Source organism: Ovis canadensis, chromosome 3 (genome assembly GCF_042477335.2).
Source record: "Ovis canadensis isolate MfBH-ARS-UI-01 breed Bighorn chromosome 3, ARS-UI_OviCan_v2, whole genome shotgun sequence".
Taxonomy (NCBI): domain Eukaryota; kingdom Metazoa; phylum Chordata; class Mammalia; order Artiodactyla; family Bovidae; genus Ovis; species Ovis canadensis.
In genome coordinates, this window is record NC_091247.1 from 138889476 (window position 1) to 138901427 (window position 11952).

At 48.5% G+C, this 11952-nt stretch overlaps 2 protein-coding genes across 2 annotated transcripts; both read right to left on the reverse strand.

The window, feature by feature from the left end:
* Window positions 1-39: 39 nt before the first annotated feature.
* On the reverse strand, window positions 40-7157 carry MYG1 (MYG1 exonuclease). Its single transcript, XM_069584311.1, has 7 exons — window positions 6708-7157; window positions 6415-6527; window positions 3740-3899; window positions 965-1117; window positions 717-839; window positions 418-599; window positions 40-265 (listed from the first exon to the last, which is right to left on the reverse strand). Exons 1-7 carry the CDS (start codon window positions 7047-7049, stop codon window positions 67-69), a joined length of 1272 nt encoding a protein of 423 aa, XP_069440412.1. The 5' UTR covers window positions 7050-7157; the 3' UTR covers window positions 40-66.
* A 395-nt stretch (window positions 7158-7552) lies between these two features.
* Window positions 7553-11551, reverse strand: PFDN5 (prefoldin subunit 5). The gene is made up of 6 exons (XM_069584312.1): window positions 10944-11551; window positions 10635-10737; window positions 10301-10332; window positions 9123-9197; window positions 8929-9034; window positions 7553-7755 (listed from the first exon to the last, which is right to left on the reverse strand). Exons 1-6 carry the CDS (start codon window positions 11013-11015, stop codon window positions 7679-7681), a joined length of 465 nt encoding a protein of 154 aa, XP_069440413.1. The 5' UTR covers window positions 11016-11551; the 3' UTR covers window positions 7553-7678.
* Between the last annotated feature and the right edge of the window lie 401 nt (window positions 11552-11952).

Genomic DNA, 11952 nt, shown 5'->3' on the forward strand with positions numbered 1-11952 from the left:
ATTTAAGCTCCCAGAATAGTGCAGAGCAGTAATAGAACATTATTTGGTCAGCATGAGATGGGAGTTTTATTGGACTAGGGGATTTGGGGCAGGCGTAGGTGCTGGGCGCTGGGCCAAGGTGGCACGGGCCATGCTCAGGGCACCCTCTCGGGTACGGTGCCCACCAATGAAGCCGCTGGCATGGACAAAGATGCAGCCAGGAATTCCACTGATCTGGTCCAGGGCCTCATCCCGAAGACCCCGCCATGGCTCTAGCAGGGGCAGCCTACGAGTGAGCAGAAAGAGGGAGTTGGTGGGGGCAAATGGAGGCTGTGAGGAACTGGGAGAGGGGGAGCAGAGGCCTAGGTTAGTGGCTGCGTCCTCTGATGGGGGTGAAACATGCCTGAAGGGCTGCAGGGTGGACCCCTAGGCCCTCACCTGCTCTGGAACGAATGGGGCTCCTTAGGCACACACTGCACCCGCCACTGTCCAGCCTGGTCTGTGTAGATAACGAAGGCGATGGTCCCTGCGGGGGATAGCCCTGATTCCAGCTGATAGAGGTGCTCCTTCCAGGGGCAGCCACCCTTTTCCAGTTCTATTATCTCCCCGCTTGGGTCCACCTGCAGGGGAAGTGGAGCCGGGACAGAAGGCTCAGGATAGGAGCACGAGCCCCAACAGGCCAGCAGCCTGCCAGCACGTACTCTCCAGGGCCACAGTGCCTCCTCCCGGGCCCATACCTGGAACCTCTTGGCCAGGGCCTCTTCCACCAGGGCCCGCGCTGGCAGCCAGCTGTTCTGGTAGAAATCTAGTCTCTGCAGGAACTCCTCTCGAACCAGGTCCATTGCACGCTTGAACCCGGCCTGGAAATGAGAACCATGGTGCTGGCCCAAACTTCTAACTCTGCTAGGGCTGAAGAGGCCAAGCCCACTCACTTCCTGCCCTGGTTTTCACACACCTCAGCCTCTTTTCCCCAGGCCCTCCTTACCTCAGTGTCTTGGTTGGGCTGGTTCCAAGTGGGATTAAGCCGAGCAACCCTGGCGCTCAGCGTGGTGGTCAGCAGGTACCGAGGCTCTCCCTCCTCCCACTGGGAAATCCCATTGTCCACCGCATCCACTTCCTCCACGAAGTTTTCATACATCTAAGGCAGCAGTAGAAGAAGGGCTCTGGAGGGCACTGACTATTTGCATAAAGCTTTATAGATCTCAACATGTATGCAGATACAGTCTTTAATCTTCACAAGGATCCTGCAAGGATCTCCCAACATTACTTGGACGACGAGAGGGGGAATTGCAGAGTTCAGCAACTTCCTAAATGGCAGAGATCATACAGCGCTAGGGCTGAATTCAGATCACCTGATTTCTGATCCAATGCTCACTCTACTACAGCTCAAAGCCAAGGCCAGCATGTGTGGGGAGGGAGCTGCTGTTTTCTGAACAAGGAAGGTCTTGAGTTCCATGATGGGCTCTGTGGGGTGGATCCTCATGGCTGAGGGCAGGTAAATGTCCAGGTGGGCTGAGCAGGCTATTCACTGATCCACTTATTGAGCTACAGGAGGGTCTGATCAAGCATACCCATCAAGTGGGAGAAGATGAGTACTAGACATCAAGGGCTAGACTGTGGTCCCGGGGAAGCCCATGATGTACCAATGGCATCTCCTGAGCCTAAAGAAATGGTAGGATTCCTCAAGAGTCTGGGGGTAGAAAAGGACATGGGATATCAGTATTTAATGCAAAACTGCCTTACAAAATAGGCCTACATTTAGACACATCTGTGGTATGTAGAAAAAGTGCTACTCAGGGAGAGCTGGAAAAGAAACTCCTCTCTGCCCAGCACCAATTGGTCTGAACCCCCAACCCGAGGCTCAGTTAAAACTTGGGTGTAATTTTAATATCCAAAACATACAAACAGCTCGGACTTCCCTGGTGGTCCAATCACTAAGATTCTGTACTTAGAATATAAATAAATAATAAATATTAAAAAAACAAAAACACAAAACAGCTCATATAACTTAACACCAAAACCTAACAACCCAACTGAAAAATAGGCAGAACTGGATATTTTCCCAAAGATCTACAGATGGCCAAAAGGCCATCAACATTACTGATTATCAGAGAAATGCAAATTAAACCACAATTGAGATGTTATATCACACTTGTCGAATGGCTATCATCAAAAATACCACAAGGAACACATGTTGGTGAGGATGTGGAGAAAAGGGAACCCTTGTACACTGTTGATGGGAATGTAGATTAGTGCAGTCACTGTGGAAAACAGTATGGAAGTTCCTCAAGAAGTTAAAAATAGAACTATCATATGACCCAGCAATTCTACTCCTGGGTATTTATCTGAAACAAACAAAAACACTAATTCAAAAAGATACATGCATCTCAGTGTTCACAGCAGCATTATTTGCAATAGGCAAGGTGTGAAAGCAACCTAAGTGTCCATCAGCAGATGAGTGCATAAAGAAGATGTACACAATATGACTTAGCCATAAATGAAAATGAAAATTTGCCATTTGCAACAACATGGATGGACTTGTAGGGTATTGTTTAGTAAAATAAGTCACAGAAAGACAAATACTGTATATCAGTTATATGTGGAATCTAAAAAACTAGTGAATATAACAATAACAAACTCACAGACAGAACAAATTAGTGGCTACCAATCGGAGGAGGGAAGACAGGAGCAAAATGGGGTTGGGTTAAGAGGTACAAACTACTATGTGTAAAATAAAAAAGCACTTCCCCGGTGATCCAGTGGCTGAGACTCCAAGCTCCCAATGCAGGGGGTCTGTCTGGGTTTGATCCCTGGTTGGGGAATTAGATCCCACATGCCACAACTAAGACCCAGCACAGCCAAAAAAATTAATAAACATTAAAAAAAAGAACATGCTTAAGCTACAAGAAAATATTTTATAGCACATGGAATATAGCCAATATTCTATAATAACTGTAAGTGGAGTATAATCTTCAAAAATTGTGAATCACCATGTAGTACACCAGAAACAAAACCTTGGGTATAATTTAGTTCAGTTGCTTAGAAACCCCTCAGCAGTAGAAGGGAAGATTGACCCACGCAGTCTAAAACCTATTCCAGAAGCTCCAATTTAAACATTCACATTTATTCAACTTTTTTGGATCATACTAATGCTGTGTCACAGAGGAGACAAGCCGAGACAGAGAACTGAACTCAACAGCCCATCTGCAAAAAACAGAGTTGACTGCATTTGAACTTTGACTTGTGAACTTCACAGGTGCAGGGTCAAGTAGCTGACCTCAGAATCATGGATCCAACGTGCATGCCAGGGCCACTAGCCCTTGTTGCTTCCCCAACCACAGGCACCTGAACTGCCTGCAGGGGGCGCTGGTGGAACCTGAAGAGGTTTTCATAATCAAACCCACGCCAGTTTCCCAACTCACTATGCCTTTGCCGCCCTCCACCTTCAGGCCAGCCAGCACCTTAGTCACATGCTGCCAAACACAGGCAGCCTGGTCCACTACCAAGCTGCTGAACAACTGTTTTTATGTGTGTCAGGGCATGCTTTACAGTTTTCATTACCTCATCCATGTCTCACAACCACCCGAGAATGGAGGCAGGAGAGATTACCCATCCCCCTGCGAGAAGATGGGCTTGACTGAGCGAGAGGGCGGTGGGCCAGCACGGGTCAGGAACTCTGACCTGAGCGTGGTCGTGAGTGTCGCTCTGGCCCACGGGGGGGAGACGCACGTGGGGGGCATCTCTGTCCTCGGGTCCCCACCTTGTCATAGAGGGTGCCCACCATGCCGTCCTCTTCGCTAGCACCCAGCAACTGGGCCAGCAGCTTGTGCCCGAAGTGCAGATAGATGAGTCCCGCACTGCTCAGCTTGGTCTGCCACGGCTTCCCAGGGGACAGGGAGCTCATGGTCTCTGTGAAAGACCTGAGGAGCACAGGGAGGGGGGCTAGCGCCAACCGCCCCGGCTCACCCAGGGTGTGCAGGTGTAGGCACAGCGCGGTGGGGAGGCTGGGGAACACCAGAGGGACCGGGACAAAGCCTGGCTGGGGAGGCTTTGGCTTGTCCTCGGGGGTTAACATGGACTTGAGTTTGGAGCCCCCATGCATCCACTGGGCTTCCCTGTGGCTCAGATGTCATTTGACAAGGATTAACTCAGTGCTTACAAGATGCCCAGACTTTGTTGTAAACATCAGAGATGAAAAAAACTAAGACTCTGTCCCTGCCTTCAAGTTTATCTTCCTAAGGCACACGGACAGGGACACATGGCCACACACAGCCCCCACGCACACTCACATGAGCAACCAAAGGAATGCTCCAGCTGGTTATAAACAAGGGCTCAGGAGAGGAAAGCACTTAGGAGAAGAACCTTCAGGTCATTCTTGGAAGATGAATTAGTGGGTGTGTGCCAGACACATAAAGGGGGAAGGAGAAAAGGCATTCCAAGTAGCAGGAACAACATGTATAATGCCTAAGAGAGAGGTATCCATGGATCTGCAAGAAAGCAGCTTGGGATGAGGAATGAGAGGCAAAAGATAAAGCAGGAGTTGGACCAGGGCAGGCCTTGAATGCTACACTTCAGAGTTTGAAGTTTATCTGTAGGTAAGGAGGAGCCACTGAGAGACTTTAAGCAGGCCGGAGCATGTCAGAAAGTGCGTTGTGCCAGCCAGCATGGAGAAGAAATCCAAGATCACCTGCAATGTGCCGGGTGAGTGAGGAAGGCAGGGACTTGAACAGCCTTGGGACAGAGGGCACGGAAATGGTATGATAGTTGTTAGAACAGTAGAAACCACAGCTCTAATTTCTAAATACCAGTCCAGTGGTATCACCAAGGAAGCTCATTTTTTCGTTCTAATGACTTTTATTATTAAATATTTATTAAGTAAACACAAAAGTACCTATAAAATACTCATAAGGTATAAAGACTAATAAAAATAATGTCCCAGAAAAGATTCAGGAAGAAGCAAAACTAAATAAATAGTTGATGCAAACAGATAAGACATAAGTGCTAAACTGTACACAAGAGCAAGCAAGGACATGATGAACACAAAACTCAGGATGTTGCTTACTCTTGGGGAGGTGGGGTTGGGATGGGGAAGAGGCACACAGGTACAGGTGCTAAGATAATGGTCTATTTCTTCAGCTGGGAGATCAGTTCTTGCGTGTTCATTTTATATTCCAGAAATATTAAATATATTGTTTTACATGTCAAAAATGGCACAATTTTTTTTTAAGTATATAAAATTACCAGAAAAAGGACGCAGTCAATTACATCAAGTGCCACAAAGAAGTCAGTTAAGGTGAGAGGGTTAAGGTGACAGGTCAGTCAGTTAACCCTCAACCAGCAACCTGAGTCTGGCATTGAGGTCACTGGTGCCCTGTCCACCAGCATTTCCGGTAGAGAGATTGGAAAAGACCCGGCTGAATGAATGATAGGATGGATAGAAGCAATGAACTGAAAGAAATGTGGAGCCAGGGTCAGCTCTTCTTTTGAAGAATGCCTGAGAAGTGAGGGTGAGATTAGGTTGTACACACTGGGAGCATTCCCTCTCCACATCAATATGAAAAATAATATGTATACTTAAAGAAGAGAAAGACAGGGAGGGAAGGAGAGAGAGAAAGAGAGAAACAGACTTCAAATACCCTCATGATACCCCAGAGATAACCATTTTAAACAGCGAGGTGTATGTGAGGGAGGGGGTTATGGGTTTTTTTCAGTCCTTTGTTTTCAAGACAGGAGATGCGTAAACAGAGTTTCTTTCTTCAGATAAGAAGTAGAAACGCTGATATAGAGTCCCAGAGCAGGAAGTGATACACTGGAAAAGGGGCAAACAGAACGGTTTCCTGAATTGGAAAGAGGGAGTTGATTCAGGAGGGAGAAACTGAGGAAGTACCCGCAGGAAAAGCTCAATTTCTTTTGAAAGAAGAGAGACAGGATCACTCACTGAGAAAGTTTGATGAGGTAGGGGCTTGAGGCGAGGGAAAAGGATTGGAGAGGTACTGGGGATTCTGGCCTCTCGGCCAGAACGATTTCCCAGGGGTAGAGTGTCAATGACGTAGAAGACAGCACACACTCACCACCTGCCACAATCACGTGGGCCCAGCAGCCTGAGGTAGGGCAGCAAGGGCACAGGAATGGATTAATCTCTGCTGGGGTATTCAGTGAGGTAAAGATAAGGCTGCTGGGAGAAAAGCCTGGCGGAGCCAAAGAAGGAAGTGAATCGGGAAGGGCCCCGGGGGTGACCAAGGGACGCCACGGCAGACGCGAGGGCTCAGCGAAGCACAAAGCCACCTAGATGGGTGCAGAGTAGGTGGAGCACTGGAAGCATGGGAGACAGCAGTCCCATGGGATTCAACGATGAGGCGGTTCCCTTCGCTGACAAGAACCACGGCAGTGGCCTGGGGCACTGAGAAAATTAAAGGAATGGTAGTGAGTCCTCACCTCTGGTGATGGTCATATCGGTGTCTCTGAGGGTCGTACTCGCCACCCACGTCTACCACGATGTCACAAGCAGCCAGTTTCTCGGGGTCTCGGGTCCGCACGATCTCTGCATCCTGCAGGAGACACAGGAGGTGAGGGGGTTGCCAGGGTCGCACGGGTAGGGGATTAATGTCGGGCTTCCAAGGAGCAGAGGAGGGGAGAAGGGTGCTCGGGCGGGACACCTCTAGGAGGACGCGGTCCACCCCGGAGATTTGGCGGCATCCCCCGGGTCAGTTCGCGCGGCCTGTACCTACCCGGTACTCCGGCAGGAGGCGCAGCAACGCGCACGCCAGCGCCTCATCGCAGTGGAAGGTGCCGTTGTGCGTCCCGATTCGGGGCGGGGCCATGAGGTGGCTGCGGGGTCGTTTGGAAGGTGGGACAGGCTCCAGGCTGAGCTTGAGATGCGGGCTCCGGAGCGGTGGCGGCGGCAACAGCACAGGGAAGAAACCGCGCAGGAAGCGGCGGCCCATGCAGCTTCCTCCACGAGGAGTTAGTAAGAGCGCCGACCCGGAAGGGGAAGCGCCTGCGCAGGCCCACTTCCGGTTGCCAGCTGTTCCTATGGCAACGGGCCGCGCAGAGGGCCTGCCACCCAGCATTGAATTTTTAAAAATTATTATTGCTTTTATTTTACCCAGGGCTGGACCACTGCTTTTCTACCTGGTGCCCAAAGTTGCATTAAAAACAATGCTGAGAGATCATACCTTGAAGTATGGCATTTTGATGGCATTTTCCATCTTCTCAAATTTCTATACCACAGTTCACTTATTTTTAATTTAATTGGAGGCTAATTACTCTACAATATTGTATTGGTTTTGCCATACATCAACATGAATCTGCCACGGGTGTACACGTGTTCCCCATCCTGAATCCCCCTCCCCATACCATCCCTCTGGGTCATCGAAGTGCACCAGCCCTGGGCATCCTGTATCACCAGCATTGAATTTTGACTCTAGTTCCTCACAGATTCCCAAGTGAAACCCCCAAGATGAGCACTGCATCACTCCTGCTTATCAGGTTCTGGGCAGGGGCACACCCTCTTAACACCGCCCTCCTACCTCCTCACTAGTCCCTTGCCTAATGCAAGAAAAGACCACCACTCTGCCCAGTTGGCTCATTTATTAGCATTAAACACAGACCCTCTTCTTTCCCCAATCCGGGAAACCACATCCACAAAGTCCCAGGCCCCGGAAGCAGGCACTCTCTGCCCCATTTCTGAAACAAGCTCTCAGGCCTTAGCGGTAGCCTGAGCTGCTCCCAGGGTTGTGAGCTGCTGAATCTTCTGGCTCATCATCTCCATGACAGCTGTGGAATAAAAGAAGAGTCAGACCCTGGGCAGGAGCTAAAGGGGAGAGCTCAGAGTTAAGGAAAATTGACAGGTAGACTACTACAGTTATTTAACTTTCAACACAGAGATTCACTGTAGAGGGCAAACACAACACCAATTTAGAATCTAAATTGTCAATAATATGAGATGTGAAAGTCACTCAGTCATGTCTGACTCTTGGAGACCCCATGGACAGAGCGGCTCCTCTGTCCATGGGGATTCTCCAGGCAAGAATATTGGAGTGGGTTGCCATTTCCTTCCTCAAAGGCTCTTCCCAACCCAGGTCTCCCATATTGCAGGTGGATTCTTTACTGTCTGAACCACCAGGGAAGCTCATATGAGAATAATATGAGAACCACTGGGATATAAAAACGAACAAAATACAGTTTCAAATGAGTCACATATACCCAGAAATTAATAATGTGGAAAAGATGTTTGCTTTTGGAACAGTGGTTCTTAATCCTGACTGTATATCACACAGGGAGCTTTAAAAAAAAACAAACAAACACTCTTCTCTGGAATCTCACCCTACTGATTCACAGTTGATCCTTGAACAATACCTGTTTGAACGGTGTGGGTCCACTTACATGTTTTCTCCCCCCAGTACTAAATACTATAGTACGACATGATCTACAATTGGTTGAATCTGCAAACTTGAAACCGAGGCTCCAGAGGGGCAGACTATAAATTATATGCAGATTTTCTTCCACTTCACCAAGGTTTGGCACCCCTAACTCCCACGTTGTTCAAGGGTCAACTGTAGTTGGTTTGGAGTCGCCCAGGTTTTCTTTTTAAACTATCTGGGTGATTCTAATATGCAGCCAGGGCTACAACTGCTAGTAGTTGGCTAGTTAAGGCTGTATTTCTTTGCTATGTATTCATTTACATGCACCTGCTCCCTCATTCCATCCCCATTAAATAGGAACTCAAACACAAAAACACATGATTTCCTTTCTCTAAATTTCTCAAGCACCAAAGGTAGTGGGTATGTTAGACACAGAATCTAAGGGGTAATGCATCAAGATACCAAACAGAAAACCACAGTTTTAATCCAGCAAAGGGGATACTCCCTCCCATGGTTCACACTGCAATCCATGTTTGTTATTATGGAGGCAGAAAGGGTCTGAAGAGGTGTCCAAGGCCAAGCTTACCCTGTTTCATGGCGTGCTTCTCCTGCAGAGCTGGCTGGATTTTTTCCATTTGCTTGGTGAGGAAGTCTATCTTCCTCTTGAAGAAGTCCTTGGCATCCTCAGCTGTCTGCAAGGTCAGAGTGAATGAGAGGTGACCCATTCTGCACGCTAGCCCTCCCCCTCAGAGATGCATTCTTACGTTCCCTTCTACTCACCTTCTCTACATAGTAGCCAGTTCCCACATCAATAAGCACATGTTCCACATCATGTAGCTTCCCTGGGACATACATCTGAGAAGCAAGGATTAAGGGAAAACTAGCCCAGTATGAGTCATGATTCCCTGTCAGCTAGTTCAGCTTGACCTACCAACACCCTCCTTTTCTAAAAAAGGAGGCAGGAATTCCCTGGAGGTCCAGTCGCTAGGAGTCACTGCTTTTACTGCTGGGGCTTGGGTTCAATCCCTGGCAGGGGAACTAAGATCCCACGAGTCATGGAGTCAAAAAAATAAAATAAAATAAAATAAAAGGAATAAGCTATAAGGCACATGTGAAGGCCTACAAACTCCACATGAGGAGAGACAGGGAAGCTGGTTCCTTATGGAGAAAAATCACATGTGCTGATCTTGTTCTGATCCCATCTGCCATCCTGCAAGCAGTTCTTACTATTCTTACCATTATTCCTTCCAGAAAGACTAGATATTAGAGCAATTAGAATGATAGATAGATCATTAGAATGACAAAAGAGGATAATTCTTTCCTGCTGCTGTTGAGTAATAGAGGGAAAAGCCAGCCTCACTTTCTTTTTAACACTCCAAGACATGAATTAGCTAATTCCTGATGGATTTAACGTTGATTATTTAAGTAATCCCTACTATGCCGATATTCCTGTGTTTCCTTTTCAGCCTGTCCATTCTCAGGTAGTTTATGGGTGCCCTACTGCCATAACTTACTCAAATACAACATGCAACAGGTAAGACATAATCCAGGTTTCTTAGTAACAAGTTAGGAATAAGAGCCATAATTAAACTGAAATTGAGGATTAATAAACAGAACCAACCCCTTTGTTTCCAAATCCTCTATTCTTCTATTGCTTATGTTTTCTAAGTTACAGTAAAAATGTAAACCACCAGTTCTACCTCCCTACTAGGTTATATCCTCAGAGAGCAAAGGGAAATAATCACACCTCAATTCTAAACGCATACACCTGGGTGCTCACCAAGCATTAATTAGTTGCTGGCCTTAGGTTAGACAGCAGAGCTAAGCTTGTGTTAACAGCAGTCTCAGAACCATCTAGGCACTCTGGAATAATCAAAATCTCCCGCTCTTTTTTGAAGGTTGTTAGGTGTGAGGGAGAAAACGAGAGGGCAGGGAAAAGGCTCCTGCGGAAAGGATACAGAACTCGTCAGTGGGACAAGTAATTCTTTACCTGTGAAAGCAATGAAGACAAACATGTGGGGGAGGTTGGCAGCTCCAACTTTTAAAGGGAGTTTCGAAGCGGCACGGCGCCCGAAAACTATACGAAAAGGACGAAAATAGAGGCAACAGGAGCAGAAAAATGTCCTGGACATTTCAACTCTAGATAAGCAACATGCAAAGGGCTCCTGCAGCGGTATACAATACGTGATGGACTGCTCTCTCGTCTCAGGTAAGAAAACTGGATTAGGAGGCGGGAAGAGAGAAGCCGGCTCGCCACATCTCCCAGGTTCCCTTCGCACGCCTACCCCGTACCCTCGTTGTTTTTCTTCAGCACGTTCAGACAGTCCTTGGCTTCCACATACTTGGTCTGAACCACCTTGAGCTGGGCAATGGACGTGGACAAGAACTCCACCTCCTACAGAGAACAGGAATGAGGGTCAGGGTGGGGGCTCGCGGGAGAAGCGGGCACTGCCAGAGAAGGGGCGGGTCCTGGGACGGGGTGGGGGTTTCGCCTGGGAAGGGAATTCTCCCCAAGAGGGGAAGAGTGGGGGGCAAGGAAGTACGCGCTGGGGGGGAAGGGAAGTGAGGCGGGAAAGGGGTGCTTTTGGAGCCTATCCCCACCTGGTCCAGTTGGTTCTTCAGCATTTCTAGCTGCGGCAGATTCAGCTCGGTGATGTTAACCGACTGCGCCATGTTGGGAAGGAGGGCTTATGAAGCGGAAACCCTCCGGGAGAGCAACGCTCTAGCCGTCCTCTGCGTATCTCGATGGCTACGCCTGGAGGCCTCGCAGTGCTAGACGTCTCTATGGTCCTTCAACCCAGAAGAGAAGGAAGCTCGCGGCGGGGCGGAGGGTACGGAATCTTCGGCGTGACTTCCGATGGAATAGAAAGGGCTGCGGCGTTTTCTTTTCGCAAAATATCCCAAGCCTCGCATAATCAAGTTCTAACGAACAGGATTCTTATGCTCAAGAAACTTAATCTTACTCAGGCCTTGGGACTTCCCTGGTGGTCCAGTGGTTACGAATCCGCCTGCCAATGCAAGGGAAAGGGGTTCCATCCCTGGTGCGGGAAGATCCTACATGCCAAGGATCAACAAAGCCCCTTGTGCAGCAACTGCTGAGCACAGCTCCTGCAAGGGGCAGCTACTGAAGCCTGGGCGCCTAGAGCCTGTGCTCGGCAACAAGAGAAGCCACCGAAGTAAGTCCACACACCCACTATGAAGTGTAGCCCCTACTCCCTGCCACTAGAGGAAACCCGCCCAACACCATAACCACAGCGGTGGTATAAACCTGGTGACAACAGGCAAGGAAGAAGCTTGGGAAGTTCTAGGAGCAACGGACAGGAGGGACAGTAGCATTATGAAAGGGATGCTTCGCGCAGATGAAGCCAGAGTCTGGCGGTTGAGAGAACAGGAAGGAGGCACGTTATCACCCACAGTACAGCAGTAGCTTTATTAATCAACACAGTGTTTTACCATGTGCTAGAAGTGAAGGATCCATGAGTGTAAGATACATAGTTCTGAGCTTAACAATCTAGTTGGGGAGAGGAAAATCATACATAAGTCGCAAAACTTCCCAATGTGTATGTGTGTGTTAGTTGTTCAGTCGCGTCCAACTCTTTGCGATCCCGTG